This window comes from Muscardinus avellanarius (genome assembly GCF_963383645.1).
Source record: "Muscardinus avellanarius genome assembly, chromosome: 3".
Lineage (NCBI taxonomy): Eukaryota > Metazoa > Chordata > Mammalia > Rodentia > Gliridae > Muscardinus > Muscardinus avellanarius.
Genome location: NC_137788.1, coordinates 103435399 through 103455663, shown reverse-complemented (window position 1 = coordinate 103455663; position 20265 = coordinate 103435399). Strand labels below are relative to the sequence as shown.

At 39.8% G+C, this 20265-nt stretch overlaps 1 protein-coding gene across 2 annotated transcripts in view; it reads left to right on the top strand.

Annotated features, from left to right (window-relative positions):
- Positions 1–20265, top strand: part of TRIM33 (tripartite motif containing 33) — a gene marked incomplete at both ends in the record, with an annotated part of 115308 nt that overhangs the window by 64859 nt on the left and 30184 nt on the right. For both annotated transcript variants that reach the window (XM_080690566.1, XM_080690565.1), the window contains 3 exons: positions 2440–2714; positions 3802–3966; positions 12304–12504. In XM_080690566.1, the coding sequence (XP_080546692.1) occupies positions 2440–2714; positions 3802–3966; positions 12304–12504 (641 nt within the window). The remainder of the gene's footprint in view (positions 1–2439; positions 2715–3801; positions 3967–12303; positions 12505–20265) is intronic.

Sequence of the window (20265 nt, the reverse complement as noted above, 5' to 3'; positions counted from 1 at the left end):
CACCAAAAAAATAAAAATAAATAAAATAAAATGAATGAATGACTTGAAATTATATTATTCATTGTAAACTCATTCTGCTTACAATTTTGTATTGCTCTGTCACTACATCTTAACAATATTTCATTAATATAGTAGTGGGCGTGTGGTGTTGGTGATTCAACCCAGGACTTTGTGTTCTACCGCTGGGCTTTACTCCCAGGCCCTATTTGGTGGTATTTAATAATGTACCATTTCTAGAAATTTCCTCTACATTTAAAAAAATTAATGTTGACTCTCTCACATGGAAACCTTTTTAGCAAACGATTCTTCATTTTCTGGAAGAATTTCTTAGATGCCAGAATGGTAATGTGTTTAATAGTTGTGTTCTGAAAAGTGTTTGAAAGATAAAAGGTAATGCTTTTCATGTGTAAGAGAGATGAAGTTTGTTACTCCACATTGTGGACATAAAAGCCATGGGTGAAAGTTCTTGAAAGTTCTAGAAAGATAGACAGTTCAGTTTAAAAAAGAATAGCCAAGTGTAGTGGTGGATGCTTTTAGTAACAGGTACTCAGGAGGCTGATTGCTTGAGCCCTGGGCAACACAGTGAGACCCTTTCTTATAAAATAAATAAAATTCCCAACAATTAGAGTTGTTTACAGATTGAGGAAATTTATTTACTTTATATAGTAGTCAAGTCCTTCCCATTAGGAATTAATTGTGCTATGTTCATGTATGTCTCTATCACTATTCACTGCATTATGATGTGATACTTTATAAAACTACAGTGTACCAATAAAAGTATAACAAATTTTAACAGATTTTGAAAAGAAAAAAATAAATGTATATGAATGTTCACACCTATGTTCCTAATACTTGAGAGGCTGACACAGAAGGTTTGCAGTTTGAGACCAGCCTCAGCAACTTAGCAAGACCCTGTTAAAAATTAAAACAAGACCCAGGCGTGGTGGCGCACACTTGTAATCCCAGTGCTTGGGAGGCTGAGACAGGATGATCGCATGGGTTCAAGGCCAGCCTCAGCTACTTAGTGAGGCTCTCAGCAACTAAGTGAGACCCTGTTTTCAAATAAAGTATAAAATAGGTCTGGGAGTATAGCCCGGAGGTAGAAAAGCCCCTGGGTTCCACTCCTAGTACCACAAAAAATATAAATAAATAAATAAATAAATAAGAAGAGCTGAGGGTATAACTCAGAAATAGAATGTCTCTGGGTTCTAATCTCAAATACCTTCTTCCCCCAAATGATGTTTTGGGTAAAAGAAAAAAATCATATTTGAATTTTACTATAGTCTTAGATGGAGCATCAACAGACTTTTTACATGGCATAGTAGTAGGTAAGAATACTTTTTACACTTGCATAGGGTTGTGAAAACAGAGAAAATCAAAGATGGTGACAGATCACATGTGGCCTAACAACCTCTGCCAGAAAACACATTTTCCTAAAATTTTTCTTCTCTTTCTAGAAAGCAATGGCTTTGTGGAAAAGCAAAGGAATTAGTCATTCCTTTTCTCTTTTATTTTCTTTCCTTTCCTTTTTCTTTCTTTTCCTTCTTTCCTTTTCTTTTCTTTTTTTTCTAGTAATGGGGATTGAACCCAGGGCCATTCTACCTCTGAGCTACCCCCCACCCTATTTTTTATTCTTCAATTTGAAGCAGGGTCTCACTAAGTTGCGGAGGACCTTATTAGGTAACTGAGTCTGGCCATAAATCTGTGATCATCTAGTCTCCCAACTGCTGGGATTACAAGTATGTGTCACTACACCTGGCTTGGAAATGGACATTTCTAAGGATATAAATGATTTAAATCATTCAGTACTTTTGTAGAAGAGAATTTTATAGCAATGTGTAGTATGTTTTGGCAATTCAAAAGCAGGCTGAGCCGGGCATGGTTGTGCACGCTTATAATCCCAGCATTTGGGAGGCTGAGACAGGATCACAGTTTGAGGACAGCCTCAGCTACTTGGTGAGGCCCTTTGCAACTGAGTGAGACCCTGTTTCAAAATAAAGAATACAAAATAGGGCTGGGGGTGTAGCTTGGAGGTAGAATGCCCTTGGGTTCCATACCCAGTACCACAAAAAATAATAAATAAAAGACTGAGTCAGTATTAGCAATTTTGAGTATCTTTTAAGTCTTGTCATGGGAGAATTGCTTTACATTGATTACATGGACCACTTAATAATATCTCTCTGAGTTCTTTAATATTCTGTACATCTATATAAAGACGAAGAGATAGAATTTTCTGAATAATCACAAGCCACTTGGGGTGTGGCTTTGAAATGTATTAGGTTTGTCATTATTATCATTTTTAAATCTAGCTCTCCCATCTCTATGGTACTACTGGAAGCTTTGAGGTGATGATAGTTGGCAAAAGGAGGAAAAGTAATGCTTAGTTTACAAGGTAGATAAGTTAGTTGATTATATGCAATTTTTTGTTTAAATCCTCAGGTAATCTAGTAATAGAGAGTAAACCAGCTCCTGGTTATACTCCTAATGTTGTAGTTGGGCAAGTTCCTCCAGGGACAAACCACATTAGTAAGACCCCTGGACAGATTAATTTAGCACAGCTGCGACTCCAGCACATGCAGCAACAAGTGTATGCACAGAAACATCAGCAGTTGCAGCAGATGAGGATGCAGCAGCCACCAGCTCCTGTACCAACAACATCAACAACAACACAACAGCATCCTAGACAAGCCGCCCCTCAGATGTTACAACAACAGGTATTGTTTCTTTCTACATTATTGATACAAATTATGAACCAGTCAAGCCTGTGCTTTTGAATGTGTCAGGAATAGAGTTCAAAGATCAGAGTTTAAATATTTCCTCTGGTTGTGATAGAAATGTGGAGAAATGTGAAAAAGAAAGGCAAAAAGTAAATAATTTATTATGAGAAACAAAATTAACTTACTGTTAATCTGAAAGTACCAGAGTTCTCATCCCTTTACATCAGATCTTTTTTATCTTCCACATTTGCTTGTGGGCCAAAAGCTAGATTGTTTCTACCGAAGATCTTTTAGGCAGTTTTTAAAATCATTCCCATCTCTGTGTCCCTTGTACTTTCTCTGCCCCACAATCAAACTATTACTTCAGTGTGAAATAAGTTAATGTGCTTTTAACACATATACCCATGCACTAAAAAAGGGATAGGGGAATTTTTGAGTAATACACAAACTAAGTTATTATTAGTCCTCTGGGGTTTGGGACTAGAGATGAAAATAATGACTTATACCTGCTACTTTATACCTTTCTATCCTGACTGAATTATTTTTAGCACAATATTTTATAGTTGAAGGGTAAATTTATTAAAAATATAAGCTGGGCGTGGTGGGGTATGCTTATAATCCCAGCATTTGGGAGGCTGAGACAGCAGGATCCGGGTTTGCGGACAGCCTCAGCTACTACTTAGTGAGGCCCTTTGCAACTCCGTGAGACCCTGTTTCAAAATAAAGTTTAAAAAATAGGGTTAGGGGTGTAGCTCAGAGGTAGAATGCTTCTGGGTTTCATCCCCAATACTGCCAAAAAAGTAAGTGTGTGTGTGTGTGTGTGTGTGTGTGTGTATGTGTGTGTGACATAAGCCGGGTGTGGTGGCGCACACTTGTAATCCCAGTACTTGGGAGGCTGAGACAGGAGGATTCCAAGTGTGCAGCCGGCCTCAGACTCAGTGAGGCTCTCTGCAGCTTAGTGAGACCCTGTTTGAAAATAAATAAAATAGGGCTGGGGGTGTAGCTCAGAGGTAGAATGCCCCTGAGTTCATTCCTTAGTACTTTAAAATATTATTATATAAATTGCAGTTTCTTCTTTTTATAGCCTCCAAGATTGATCAGTGTGCAAACAATGCAAAGAGGCAACATGAACTGTGGAGCTTTCCAAGCCCATCAGATGAGATTGGCTCAGAATGCTGCCAGAATACCAGGGATACCCAGGCACAGCGGCCCGCAGTACTCCATGATGCAGCCACATCTCCAAAGACAAGTATGCCTAGCGTTACATTTGTAAGAATCATACAATTTTAAAACTAAAAGATACTGTTTTTCTTAATCAGTTAGTGGGGCAGTTTATTGATGTATTTGAGAATTTGGTAAATGTTTTATATACAGAAAAATACACATACACATGAAAATTTTGGTAAATTTTAAGAGCTTCCCTTTAGATTGGTCACCTGCTGTGGGTTAAGATTCCCTGATAGCCGGGCGTGGTGGCGCACGCTTGTAATCCCAGCGCTTGGGAGGCTGAGACAGGAGGACCGCACAGGTTCGAAGCCAGCCTCAGCTACTGAGTGAGGCTCTCAGCAACTTAGTGAGACCCTGTTTCCAAATAAAGTATAAACTAGGACTTGGAGTATGGCCAGGAGATAGAAAAGCCCCTGGGTTCCACCCCCAGTAACGCGCGCGCGCACACACACACACACACACACACACACACGGAAACATGACTGCTATACTGCATGTGTTTAATCAATAAAATAAATGCTTAAGTTTAAAAAAAAAAGATTCCCTGATGTAATCTAGTCCACTCACTTACAGAAAGGAAAAGCAACCTAAGAAGAACCTTTGGATATACCTACAGGGAATAATGATAAAATCAAGATTAGAACTTTCATTTTCTGATATTATTCCTATGTTTTTTTTTTTTTTTTCCTTCTTTTTAATGATGTAGGGAATTGAACCCAGGGACATTCTACCTCTGAGGCATACCCCTGGACCTTTCTGTTTTTTTATTTGAAGCACGGTCTTGCCAAATTGCTGAAGCTGGCCTTGATCCTGTGATCTTGCCTGTGTCTGTCTCCCAAGTACTAGGATTACAGGCATGCATCACTGTGCCTGGCTTTCTCTGTTCTTTCAATGATTGGCTGACTTTACCCCATCTTCCTCCCTTCTTCGCTTCTTTCTTGGATTGAACACAGGAGTGCTATCTGTCATTGAGCTATATCCCTAGTACTTTTTATTTTGAAACAGGGTCTCACTAAGTTGCCTAGGGTGTCCTTTGAACTTGTGATCCTCCAGCCTCACACAGTGCTTACAGGCATGTGCCACCACACTCAATACTTAATAACCTTTTGAACCTAATATATAGAGAAGGCTTTTAAAGTCATAGAACTCTGGGCATGGTGGTGCATTCCTATATAATCCCACTACTTGTGAGGCTGAGACAGGGGGATTGCAGGTTTGAGTATACCCTTGGCATCGTAGCAACGAGACTCTTAGCAACCCAGTGAGATCCTGTTTTAAAATAAAAAATAAAACTGGGCTGGGGTGTTACCCAGAGGTGTAATGTCCCTAGGTTCAATTCCCAGTACCACAAAAAAGAAAAAAACAATAAAAAATTGGATTAGGGGTGTATCTCAGAGGTAGAATGCCCGAAGGTTCAATCCCCAGTTACCTACTCCCCCCCCCCAAAAAAAAAAGGTAATAGAGCTATCTATATATAGTTGTTTTCTTTTCTCTGCTTAGATATCATTACTTGTATAATTATGCTTAATCTTCTTGTGTGTGTGTGGGGGTGGGAGGGTATTTAGGATTGAACCCAGGGGCATTCTTCCTCTAAGGTATATTTCAATCCCTTTTTATTTTTTTGTGTATTGAAATTGGGTCTTGCTAGGTTTCTGAGAGTCTCACTACTTTTGAGGCTGAACTTGATCCTGTGATCCTCTTGTCTCAGCATCTCAAGTACTGAGATTACAGGCATGCACCATTATGTCTGATTTAGATATGTTTAATTTTAACAATAAATCTAGGGAAGTGATTTAGCTTAGCCATAGAGCACTTGTCTAGCATACACAAGCTTGGGTTCAGTCCCTAGTACCCCTTCCTCCAATATATATATATATATATATAGTGTGTGTGTGTGTGTGCGCGCGCGCGCGCGCACGCGTCTGTGCATATGTTTGTGTGTCTGTATGTATCTCTGCATTGGTACTGGGGATGAACCCAGGGGCATTCTACCCATGAGCTGCATTCCTATTTTTTATCCTTTATTTTGAAATAGGATCTCACTGAGAGGCTGAGACTGTGAACCTTTGATCCTCCTGTCTCAGCCTCTCAGGTACTGGGATTACAAGTGTACTCCATCACATCCAACTAATTGTAGATTATATCAGAGATATGATTATAAGATGAGACTACCTTTACATAGGATTTCTAGTTATAAAATAAGAGTTCTTTTTTTAACTCAGAGTGCTGTTTCTCAAAATATGCCTTAGAGGTAGTGAAGCTGATTTTCATATTTTTTCTTATTCTGAGATGCCATCAGAATCACTGCTTAGCTTGAGGTGGATTGAGGACCCTTGCCAGAATAGATTCAGAGCTGTAACCACTGGATCACAGTTTCTAGGACAGTATTGAGCAAACTTACTAAGTCTTCATGCTGAAACAGTAGTCTGTCAGCCTTTTGGTCCAAGTACCTCCAGAAAGGCTTTGACATTTGGAAGTTCTCATTTGGAATTTTTACTATAAATTTATAAGTAGTTGGAAAAGACATACTTTGAAGCATATTGGACATGCCATCGTTACGAAGTAAACCCTAAACATCATATTCATTTTTTTTCTCCCTCTTACCTTTCTTCTTGCTGTGCTGGCCTTTTTTTTTTTCCTTTGGTGGTACTGGGGGTGGAACCCAGAGGCTTTCTACCTCCAGGCTATACTCCAGGACCTATTTTATATTTTATTTGGAAACAGGGTCTCACTAAGTTGCTGAGAGCCTCACTAAGTAGCTGAGGCTGGCCTTGAACCTGTGCCATCCTTCTGTCTCAGCCTCACAAGCGCTGGGATTACAAGTGTGTGCCACCACACCCGGCACTGTGCTGTATTAAACCCAGTGTCTTGGGAATGTTAGGCTATTGGCCACATACCCAGCTCCTACAGATTTCAAAAGTTAAGATTTTTGTTCTTCCTGGTCTTGAATTTCACTTGTACTTCCTCTGTGTCATTTGTCTCACACTATTTCTATTTGTTTCTTACAGTGTTTCTTACTATTGTGTGTGTATGCTTGATAGGCATACATTAGACTCTTGTAGTTTTCTATAGGAAAAATATTTATCAAAAATTCTTAAGCCTGGCGTGGTGGTACACACGTGTAATCTTGGTACTTGGGAAGCTGAGAAAGGAGGATTGCAAGTTCACGGCCAGCTTCAACTACTAGTGAGGCCCTCCACAACCTAATGAGAATCTGTTTCAAAATAAAGAATAAAAAAAATAGGACTGGGGCCGGGCGTGGTGGCGCACGCTTGTAATCCCAGCATTCGGGAGGCTGAGACCTGGAGGATTGCGGTTCGTGGACAGCCTCAGCTACTTAGTGAGGCCCTCTGCAACTCAGTGAGACCCGGTTTCAAAATAAAGAGTAAAAAATAGGGTAGGGAGTGTAGCTCGGAGGTCAAATGCCCCTGGTTTCCAGACCCGCCCCCCCAAAAAAGAAATAGGACTGGGAGTGTAGCTCAGAGGCAGAATGCCTCTTAAGTTCAGTCCCCAGTAACAAACACACACACACACACACACACACACACACACATTTCCAGTGACAGTAAGGCTTTTAAGTTTTAAAGTGAGTGTTTTCTGTGGACTGAATTTTCATTATACTGTTTCTACATAATTACTGAAACAAAATATATTTATCTGGTATAAGAATATTAGAAAAGACTGGATTTAATTTCTAGTACTGCAAAAAAAAAATTCTTTTGAGGAGTACATTTCTGTGAGATAGATGGAGCCTTTTTTTCCCCTCCTTTTCAGTTATGTTTGTATGCTGTTAGTATAAGAATTCAGCATTTTTTTTTTGTTTGTTTGTTTTGTTTTGTTTTTGGGGGGGTGGTACTGGGGATGGAACCCAGGGGCCTTCTACCTCCAGGCTATACTCCCAGACCTATTTTATATTTTATTTGGAAACAGGGTCTCTTAAGCCAGCAGAGGCTTAAAAGAGATCTCCCAAGCGTAGGGATTACAAGCGTGCGCCACCATGCCCGGCTCAGCATTAGTTTTTATTATTATTTTTACAGTACTGGGAATGGAGACATTCTATCTCCAAGTTACACTCCCAGCCCTGTTTTTTTTATTAGTCTTTTTATTTTTGAAACAAGGGCTCACTGAGTTTCAAAGGGCCTCACTAAGTGGCTGAGGCTGTCTGCGAACTGGAATTCTCTGGTCTCCGCCTCCTGAATGCTGGGATTACGAGCGTGTGCTACCACACCAGGCTTTTTATTCTTTATTTTGAAACAGGGTCTCATTGAGTTGCAAAGGGCCTAAGTAGCTGAGGCTATCTGCGAACCAAAATCCTCCTGTTTCAGCCTCCCAAATGCTGGGATTTACAAGCGTGCACCACCCAGCTTACTACTTGTTTTTTGACATTGATTTTGATTATTAGTTTCTGTTTTTTTTTTTTTAATTTCATGTGTTGCTCAGTAAACTTGTTCACAAAAATATATATTTGGGAATTAAAATAATTTTATTATAGAAATGTTTCTCAATTCTTTGAGCGTTTTCTGGATTATAAATCAGAACTCAATGATCTACTGGAACTATTTAAGCATTCTTTTTATCAGGCACAGGATGAATTAGAATCATTTTTGTTGCTCATCAAATATTAGAACCCATTTAAAGATTTGTTACCTGGGTTGCAGAGCTAGTTACTTCTCACCACCCAACACTATTATTTCTATTTGTACATTTGGTTATCTTTGTAGGTTGTCTTTCAACCTTCACATCCCCCAAATTCTCATCCCTGGGGCTTTGTGACTAGACTAAGTTTGGAAATGGATGAGAAATAGCACTGTTGTTTTTCTTTTTTTTGTGTGTGGTACTGGGGATGGAACCCAGGGGCATTCTATCTTTGAACTACATTTCCAGCCCTTATTTTTTATTCTTTATTTTGAAACAGGGTCTCACTGAGTTGCAAAGGGCCTCACTAAATAGCTGAGGCTGGCTTTGAACCTGCATGATCCTCCTGTCTCAGCCTCCCAAATGCTGGGATTGCAAGCGTGAGCCACCATGCCCGGCTCAACACTGTGGGTTTTTTTTTTTTGTTTGTTTGTTTTGTTTTGTTTTTTTGTGTTGTTCAATAAAAATGCAAAGTTCAGGCCAGGTTTGTGGCCCAATAGCAGAGTCCTGGTTTGAGCCCTAGCATCACAAAACAATTGAAGAGGAATACAAGATGCAGAGCATAGTGATACACTCCCAGTACTTGGGAGCCTGCAATAGAACGGTCACAGATACTGGGCCCAGAACACAGTAACTCAGACCCTGTTTCAAAATAATAAAGGGTTGGGGGTGTAGCTCAGAGGTAAAAAGTCCCTCAGTTTAATCCCCAGTACTATCCCCCAAAAGAGGCTAGGGGAGGAGTTCAGCATACTACTAATGATACAGAGCATCCTGGGTTCAACCCCCAGTACTACACACAAACCCAAAGAGGGAAAAAGGTACAGGAATAGAAGGGAAAGTTTGCCACGAATTACTAAGCATGTAGCAGCACAACCCTTCTTAAAAAGATATTAACTGTAGGGACTACAGGTGCCCTTGGGAGGCAGAGCTCTGGCCCCTTGAAGGTCCAGGCCCTAGGTTAGATCCCAACATGGAAAACTTGGCTGCTTCATGGTAGTGAAGTTGGCCTGCATATTTTCCCTTTCCCTGAGAGGCCTGGCAGGCAGCCAGTTTACCTATTCAGTCCTAGTTCAGGCTGAGGCACTGGGGTGATGGATAGCAGCAGGTGTTCCTCCAATGAACATCACTGAGCCATTCTCAGATGCAAATGGCTAAGCCTCTTAGTGGTCTCAGCGCTTTTCCTTTAGTCCCTTCAGGTTGCCCAGGTCTAACTGACCTAGGAGTACTCATGGGAACCAGAGAAGACCTTTGTAAGAAACCTGGGATTACCTTAGTTTAAGGGCCAGGGTTGGTAATTTCATGTAGTGGGACAGTATCTAAAGATATTAAAAAAATTATTATTATTATTATTATTATTATTATTTTTGTGGTACTCGGGGTAGAACCCAGAGGCTTTTCTAACTCTGGGCTATACTCCCAGACCTATTTTATACTTTATTTGGAAACAGGGTCTCACTAAGTTGCTGAGAGCCTCACTAAGTAGCTGAAGCTGGCTTTGAGCCTGTGCGATCCTCCTGTCTCAGCCTCCCAAGCGCTGGGATTATAAGTGTGCGCCACCATTCCCGGCTATATTAATTTTTAAGTAGGAGAATGTAGAGAACAGGACAGGCTGGGTACCTTCCTAAGGAACCTTAACAGTGTTTCTTTTCTACCTACCCAGCTTCTCCTTGTTCTGTTTAGAGGTGGGCTACAAAGACTGGGTCCGGGAGACCCAAGATAATCCACTTTATCTTTCTGCTGCCATCCTCTCAAAAATGTATGTTGGTCTTTTTTTCATATTTAAGAATTAACTCACAATGGAGGCTGGATACCTGGAATTTTTGTAGGACTGAATTATATGGTAGAAATCAAGAAAATCCAGGTAAGAGTTGTGTTTCAGAGTTTAGTCAAGCATACTCAGAAAGAAAGAAAAAAAGGGGAAAAAAGTCAAGATTCTCAGGATGCCATCCTCAAATAGTAAGGTATACTGGATTCTTTTTTTAAAATGGAAGAACAGTTACCAAAGGTGGTGGAAAAGATTCTGCAGAACATGGGCATATTTTTAGGAAAATTTGTTTCTTAAAAGAAGTGTACATAAAAAGGTTGAAGATGTAGGTATCAGTTTCCTTAAAACCTTTGAGAGACTCTTGTACCCTTTTTTTCTTGGAAAGCATTTTAAGGCATAAAGAAGCTACAGAATCAGATTATCATGGAACATTTTCCTTAAATTGTAGGGCTGCCCCTACAGGAATCAATGAATGTTAGCATTTCTGTTTTTAAGTATTTTCAGTGATTTATTTATTTGTTTATGGTAACTTATTTCCCAAAGGTTTCCCCATACATGACATTCAGTGATCCTCATAATAACTCATATAGTGAAACAAGTTCCATTTATAGTATATTAAAATTATATATATTAAAATTATATATGGTATATTAAAATACCATATATATAATGGTATCACTTAGGTACCATTTATCCATATTTCTAAATTAATATGACTTGCCTAAGGTTATACAGTATTAGAGCCAGAAATCTATCATATTTTCTTTATATAAAGTCATTGTTTTCTACCAAATCAAATGGCATATAATTATTTTCATTAGAAAACTGACTAAGCCAGCCATGGTGGTGCACACCTGTAATCCCAGTACTTGGGAGACTGAGACAGGAGGATGGTAAGTTTGAAATCTGCCTCAGCAACTTAGCGATACCCTGTTTCTAAGTAAAAAATAAAATAGGGCTTGGGGTAGTCTAGAGATAGAAGGTCCCTGGGTTCTACCCTTAGTATCACAGGGGAAAGGGGGAAAAAAAGTGACTAAAGTTGGCCAGGCCTGCTGGTGCAGGCCTGTAATCCTGATACTTGGGAGGCTCAGATGGAAAGATTGAAGGCTCACAGCTAGCCCCAGCAACTTAGTGAGGCCCTCCACAACAGTGAGACCCTGTTTTCCTCTCCTGCCTCCCCAAAAATAGAGGTACAACTGAGAGAGAGCTCCTGGGTTCAGTCCCCAGTACCCCCCCAAAAAAAAGGCAGGGGAGGGAGGGGAGAGACTTAAAGCAGCCAGGTGTGGCAGTTCATGCCTGTAATCCCAGTTCTTGGAGGGCTGGGGATATAGCTTAAAGATAGAATGCCTCTGGACTTAATCCCTAATACAAAAGAGGGAAAGAGAACGTGCGAGAGAGACTAAAAGGTCAAAGAAGAGCTGGGCATGGCGGCGCATGCTTGTTATCCCAGCATTCAGGAGGCTGAGACCTGAGATCACTGTTTGTGGGCAGTCTCAGCTACTTATTGAGGCCCTCCGTAACTTTGTGAGACCCTGTTTTCAAATAAAGAATAAAAAATAGGGCAGGGGGTGTAGCTCGGGGGTTGAATGCCCCTGGGTTCCATACCCCAACCCACAATAAATAAATAAGTATATAAAAAGGTCAAAGAAGTATATAGATAGAATGGCAGCTGTTTGAAAACTTGCAGGCTTCCAGGTCATCTTCTTACATATATTTCTGTCCTGAAGTGATATCATATTACCATGTTGACAGGTTGAAAAATTATTGGCAAATCCATTTTTCCCTAGATACTATACTAATTTAAGTTAAAAAAAATGAAAAGTTTGAACTATTTTCCTGTGTAAGTTTCAGCCCTAGAGATGAAATACCTAATTCTCTTTTCTAAACTAAACATTATTGTAAAGGTTTATGTTAGATATCCTGGCAGATCAAGTAATGATAATGTCTTCCTTCTGACAGCACTCAAACCCAGGGCATGCTGGGCCCTTTCCTGTCGTGTCGGTACACAACACCACGATCAACCCAACAAGCCCCACTACAGCAACTATGGCCAATGCAAATCGAGGTCCCACCAGCCCGTCTGTTACAGCAATAGAGCTTATCCCCTCAGTTACCAACCCAGAAAACCTCCCATCGTTGCCAGATATTCCACCCATACAGGTTTGTATTTAAGTTAAATTGGTCACTTAAAACCTTATATCAAAGAGTTACATTATATGTTTCAAGTTGTTGTTGTTTTTAGAAATTCAGGGCCAGTATTTAAAAAAAAATTATAGAAAGTATAGATAATTGAATTTTGGAAAATTTTTGTGCTAGAACTAAGATTTCTCAATATTTTAAACTTATAGGATATCAAATCTATATTATGAGACCATTTAAACAGAGGTACAACAGTGGGTTAATGTCAGCTTTGCTTACAGGCTAGTTCCGCACTTTCTACCAATAGGCAAACTTTGGATCAGATGATGTATTTTTCCTGGTGTGAGTTTAGAGTCAGAGAGGAGACACAGGACTAAAATGTGGTCAGATCTTTTGTTCTTTAAGATCCACCAGAAGGGGTAGCTAACTCCTCATGCAAACTGGTTGAACTGAAGAAGGACAGGGTTGGAAAGTCTAAATATCTTCATATCAGGCACTTTGGTGCATATACTAAAAGGAGAAATAAGGAGGAGGAGCTAGATCATAAAGGGCTTCTGAGGCTTCTTGTCCCTTTCAGCTGTGACATATCACTAAAGGCTAGTATTTTGAGTGCCTTCTGAAGTTTCCAGCTCATTTGAATTAAAAGCATTTTCTTTGTGAAGATAAATATGACTTTTGAGGATTATACTGAATTATAGCCTGCTTTTTATGAGGTACTTGGAGTCAGAAGTCACCCTGGGAGCAAGGAGCAGTGAAATTTGTGAGACAGTAGGGCCCTCGATTCTCTTTCTGTGGCTGCAGTTTAATATTTTTGTATATTTAGTGGATTTATGTTAGAGTTTTAAGTGGTGCTTCTGTAACTTTAAAATTGTTTGAGAATCACTGACTTCGAACTTTTCTTAATTCTCTTGCTTCCATGATAATTGGAGAGATCTTTTTTGGCCAAGGGAATGTTAGTAGTATTGGTATTAAAAGACTATATAGAATTGAAAGCTTTGGAATATAAACAAAATCACATTTCTAGGCTAAATGCTCAATTTACGAGGTACCTTCACAGATAAAATATCAGTTTAGTGCTTGAAGACACCTGATAGAATTATGTAATATCCCTGAGGGCCAGTCATTTTTCCTAGAGTCATACAGTGAGTGGAAAAGTTAGAATTTAAATCTCAGACTCTGATTATTAGTTAAGTCTCTTTCCAGTCTCCATAGTAATACCAAGGAGACAGTGTGGGATTTTAAACCTGGAAGGTTATGGTATTGAGAGTCTTTGGACAGCCAGAAGTGTGCAAACTGTTAAATGAGTCACTCATATTTTACTAAGCACTTAGAGTGTGCTAAGGTCCCATTGCATTGAGGATAGGAAGGAAAACAAGAATTGACTTCAAGTGATAAAAAACTTACAGCACCGGGTGTGATGGTACATGCTTGTAATCCTAGTACTTGAGAGGCTAAGACAAGAGGATTGCAGGTTGGAAGTCAGCCATTGCTACTTAGACCCTCTGCAACTTAGTGAGACTCTGTTTCAAAATAGAGAATAAAGCCAGGCGTGGTGGCGCACGCTTGTAATCCCTGTGCTTGGGAGGCTGAGACAGGAGGATCACACAGGTTCGAAGCCAGCCTCAGCTACTTAGTGAGGCTCTCAGCAACTTAGTGAGACCCTGTTTCCAAATAAAATATAAAAGAGGTCTGGGAGTATAGCCTGGAGGTAGAAAGCCTCTGGGTTCCACCCTCAGTACCACACACACACACACACACACACACACACACACACACACACACCAAAAAAAAAAAAGAGAGAGAGAATAAAAAGTAGGGGTGGGGTGTAGCGCAGAGGTATAATGCCCCTGGGTTAATCCTCAGTACTGCAAAACAAAACAGAGAAGGCTAGTTGCTAATGTCATATTTAACCTAATTTCTTAGGGTTCTCTTATGTGGTCCAGTTATTTCTTGCAGAAATCAGTTGAGTGCTCTTGTAATCAGTACTTGGGAGGCTGAGACAGGAGGATTGCAGGTTTGAAGCCAGCTTCAGCAACTTAGACTTTCAGTAACTTAGTGAGACCCTATTTCAAAAGAAAAAATAAAAGAGGGCTAGTGGTATAGTTTGGAGGTAGATTTCCCCTGGGTTCACTCTGAAAGGAAGTAAAGAAGAAAGGAGGGAGGTGAGAGGGAGGAAAGTGGCATAAGCGTGGATGTTTATATCTAAGGAAAGTGAGCCCATATTAGACTGCCCCATCCTCCTACCCAGAAAACCTTTGAAATCAAGACAAAAATACTTCAGAATATGTCCCCTCTTATCTTTAATTTTTAAAAAATGAGAAGAGCAGAACCCATACCTTCTCCTATAAAGCTCTTTTCTTTAATTGCAGGTGTATTTTTCTGTTTTTATTTATTAATGTATATACTTTGTATACCAGGAAATTAATTTTAAATGCATCATTCAGCTGGGTGTGGTGGTGCACACTTGTAATCCCAATACTTGGGAGGCTGAGACAGGAGGATCACAGGTTTAGTGAGGCTGTCAGTAACTTAGTGAGACTCTGTTTCTAAATAATAGAAAGGGCTAGGGGTGCAGCTCAGATGTAGAATGGCTCTCAGTTCAATCTGCAATACCACAATAAAATAAGGTGTACTTAGTACGTCACATAATTGTTTAACTATCACTCCTAATTCCAGAATATTTTCATGACCCCCAAAGGAAATGTACCCATTTGTAGTCAGTCTCTATTTTTATCCTTCCCAGCCCCTAGAAACCGATTATCTACCTTCTCTTTCTATGTATTTACCTATTCTGTACATTTTGTATGAATGGAATAATAAATTATGTGACTGTTTATGTCTGGCTTCATTATCGATCTACCACAGTTTTTTGTTCATTGGTTGATCAGTATTTAGTTTTCTAGTAAATATTATAGCAGCTATTAGGAATAATGCTGCTATGAGCTTTCATCTGTAGGTTTTTGTATATACATAAGATATTGATTCTCTAAGGTATATAGGAGTGGAATTGTGGGATCATATTGTGAGCATGTCTGACTTTTTGAGGAACTGCCTGAAGTGTTTTTAACAGTGGCTGCACCGTTTTCCATTTTCACCAACAGTGTATGAATTTCAGTTCCTCCTCAGTACTTAATTGAAAGCAGGTAGAGTGGTCACAATGAAAATAAAAACACAATAGGAGTTGGGCATGGTGGTGCACACTTGTAATCCCTGTGCTTGGAAGGCTGAGACAGGAGGATCACACAGGTTCAAAGCCAGCCTCAGCTACTGACTGAGGCTCTAGCAACTTAGTGAGACCCTGTTTCCAAATAAAATGTAAAATAGGTCTAGGAGTGTAGCCAAGGGGTAGAAAGCCCCTGGGTTCCACCCCCAGTACCACAACACACACACACACACACACACACACACACACACACACACACACACACACGTGCGCGTGCACATGCGCGCGCGCACAAAAATATTTAGCCACATCAATCAAAAATGGCGAGGAAACCTCTCATTTTTTAAAGATGCCTACTTTTCTCCCAATCATTCTGTAGGTAACAATGACTTTCTTTAAAAACTAAAAAGAAACCTGGAGGAGGCTATACAGGGAACAGAGCAGGTAGCATTAATTATGCAAAGCAAACAGTAAATAAATACAGAGGCAGCTTTGAATATTTATTGATTTATCTTAGTACTGATCCTTATCGCTGTCCTATATAATGAAGAGCTTGATTTAAGTAGAATTCTCTCAACTTGAGTTTTTATTTTGGATGTGTTATATTGGGGATAAACCCAGGGGCATTCTATTTCCAAGCTACAGTACCCAGCCCTATTTTTAAAAAGTATTATTATTATTATTATTATTATTATTATTATTTTATTTTTATTATTGTTGTTGTTATTATTATTGTTGTTATTATTAGGCACCCAGCTGTCACTGCTGGACAGTGGCTATTTTTATTATTATGGAGTAAAGAAGATGACAGCTGTGTAAACTGTAAAGCATGGCTGCAGAATGAGCGGGTCTTATTAGTACTGCCTCCTCCCAGCTACTCCTCCAATTCAACAAATTTGTGCCTTGATGGACACAGCACCTAGGCAGGAGCTCCTGAGCAGGGGTACCTCAGACCTCCCACCCACCCCTTGGGCCAAAGGGGGATGCCTAATTATTTTTATTTTGAAACAAGGTCTTACCAGGTTGATGACCATCTCACTGCTTGCTGAGGCTGTGCTTGAGCCTACGGTCCTCCTGTTTCAACCTCCTAAATAGTCTGATTACAGGCATGTGCCACCACGCTCAGCTACTTTGAATTATTTTTTATTTTGCACAGCCATCCATCTCCAGTATAGTCATACTGCATGTTTGTAATGTTGACCCTGAGGGTTACATAATATGCTGGAATACTTTTAAATAAAGGAATATTAGATACTGTTCAGATTAGGTTATAATTAATAGGTTTAGTATTCTAATTTGCTTTACAAGTTCTTTGAAAACTTATTATTTGATGTTCTCAGTAATGTAGTTTATTAGGATTTTCTGGTGGGTATTATGAAGGATTGGGAAAATTGAATCTTTGTGTTTGACAAATCATTTTCTTTCTTTCTTTCTTTCTTTCTTTCTTTCTTTCTTTCTTTCTTTCTTTCTTTCTTTTTCTTTCTTTTTATTTGTTTGGTGGTACTGGGGTTCCTGGAAGCCCTTCTACCTCTGGGCTACACTCCCAGACCTATTTTATATTTTTATTTGGAAACAGGGTTGCTTCAGTCAGCAAGGCTGGCTTCTAACCATCGTGATCCTCCTGTCTCTACCTCTCAAGCGCGGGGATTACAAGCATGCGCCACCACGCCCGGCTTCTTCTTCTTTTTTTTTTTTTTTTTTTTTTGTCGTACTGAGGATTCAATCCAAGAGCATTCTACCTCCAAGCTACACTCCTTGCCTATTCATTCATTCATTCATTCATTCATTCATTCATTCATTCATTCATTCATTCACTTGTGGTACTGGGAATGAAACTGAGGCACTTTGTACCTCCAGGCTACATCTCCACCCTTATTTTATTTACTTTGAAATAGGGTCTCACTAGGTTGCTAAGGCTGGCTTCAAACCTGAAATCCTCCTGTCTCAGTTTCCCAAATATTGGGATTACAGGTGCACACTTCCATGGCCAGTTTAATTTTTTATTTTGAATCAGGGTTTCATTAGGTTGCTAAGAGTATCAAAACGTTGCTCAAGGGTGGTCTTGAACCTGTGATCCTCCTGTCTTGGTCTCCTTAGTTCTGGGATTAAAGGCATGCGCCACTACCCTTGATTACATATAAATGGAAATGCTAAGCATAAGAAGTGTTATATAATATTTGTGAGAACGTGTGTGTGTGTGTGTGTGTGTGTGTGTGTGTGTGTGTGTGTGTCTATGATGGAGATTGAACCAGAGACCTTCTACCTTGGAGCTACAGACCCAGCGGAATTTGATACTGAAATGTGTACCTTATTAATATCAGCTGCTTACAAGTCTGTGAAGTTTATTCTGATAGTAATACTGCTTTCATGAATGCATAATTGGCAAAATAAATCTTAGTAAATAATTTTTTTTTTTGTACTTTGGATTGAACCCAGAGGCATTCTACCTCCAAGTTATGCTACAACCCAATTTTATTTCTTATTTGGAGACAGGATCTCATTAAGTTGTGGAGGGCGTCACTAAGTTTCCGAGGCCAGCTTTAAATGTGCCATCCTCCTGTCTCGGCCTCCCAAGTACTGGAATTAAAAGCATGCACTAGCATGCCTGGTTGGTAAATATATTTTATTTAAAGGCAATCTACTCAGTTATGGACATGATGCCACGTACCAGAAATACATTCTGAGAAATACCTTGTTAGGTGATTTCATTGTGTGAAAATCATAGAATGTACTTACACAGACCTGGAGGCCAACCACTTAACGTGGCGGATTGAGGCAGTCAGGAGATGTGGTAAACCTGATATGTATAAGGCTGCTGCCTGTGCAGCATAAGCAGTAAGTTTCTTGTGGTAAACATGTGTGTGTGTGTGTGTGTGTGTGTGTGTGTGTGTGTGTGTGTTACTGGGGGTGGAACCCAGGGTCTTTTCTACCTCCAGGCCAAACTTCCAGACCTATTTTTATACTTTATTTGGAAACAGGGTCTCACTAAGTTGCTGAGAGCCTCACTAAGTAGCTGAGGCTGGCTTTGAACCTGTGTGATCCTATGTCTCAGCCTCCCAAGTGCAGGGATTACAAGCGTGCGCTACCATGCCTGGCCTATGGTAAACTTGTAAACTACATAAGTAGAAAGAGTATACACTAAAATAAAAAGTGTAGTATAATATATAAACCAGTAACATAGTTGTTTCATCATTATCAAGTCTTATGTGCTGTATGTAATTGAATGTGCTGTACTTTAATACAGCTAGTGGTGCAATAGGGTTGTTTCAGCGTCATCACAAACAAAAGTAATGCATTGCACTCTGACTGGCATGATATCGCTAGGTAATAGGAATTTGGAGGAATCATTAAAAGTATTGTCATATGTCCCAAAGTAATGATTTGGTCAATGATGGACACATACAGTGGTAGTCCCATAAGATTATAATGGAGGTGAAAATTGGGCCAGATTAAGAATTCATATGGAAGTGAGGCGTGGTGGTGCATACTTGTAATCCCAGCATTTAGGAGGCTGAGACCGGAGGATCGCGGTTTGCGGACAGCCTCAGCTACTTAGTGAGGCCCTCTGCAACTCAGTGAGACCCGGTTTCTTTTTTTTTTTTTTTTTTTTTTTTTTGGTGGTACTGGGGTTCCTGGAAGCCCTTCTACCTCCGGGCTACACTCCCAGACCTATTTTATATGTTTATTTGGAACTAGGGTCTCCTAAGCCAGCATGGCTGGCTTCGAACCTGCGCGATCCTCCTGTCTCCGCCTCCCAAGCGCGAGGATTACAAGCGTGTGCCACCACGCCCGGCTAGACCCTGTTTCAAAATAAATAAAAAATAGGGCAGGGGGTGTAGCTCAGAGGTCGAATGTCCCTGGGTTCCATCCCCAGACCCACCCCCCCAACAAAAAGAATTCATATGGAGAAAACTTAACATTAGCATTGGTTTAAGCAGGTGGAGAGTGCCAAGATTATTAACTCTAAAATTAGGTAGAATTACAGGTATGAAATATAGAGGCAAGTCTCAAACTTCTTTTGCATAATCAATAAAGACTTCTTTAACAACTGAATTGTGCTTTAGTAATATGGGTAAGAGATATGGTCTTGTTGGACAACACCAAGGATTTTATTTAGACATGCATGGGAAATGGTATTTGTAATGGATTGAGGTTGTGAAAAGGCACAGCTAAGAGTAATAAAATAGAAGAAAGATATTAGAGAAAATGGAATAGGTAAGGAATTATTACATAGTTTAGATCATTCTGAAATTATTATGTTAATAGCTAAATAATAAAACAAAGATTTTTAACATTTTGCTGTTACAATACGGTAATGGGAAATAGTGGTAAGTAGGGAATGTTTTAACATTTTTTTAATTTACTGTTTTACTTATATAACAGTACTTTGTTTTGTAGAACTGGGGTTGAACTCAGGGGCATTATACATCTGAGCTATACCCCCAGCCCTATTTTTTTATTATTACTTTTTATTTTGAAGCAGGGCCTCACTTGAGTTGTGGAGGGCCTCACAAAGTTGCTGAGGCTGGCCGCAAACCTTTTGATCCTCCTGTCTCAGCCTACCCAGTACTGGGATTACAAGCATGCACCACCACACACAGTTAAGTACGTGTTTGTTT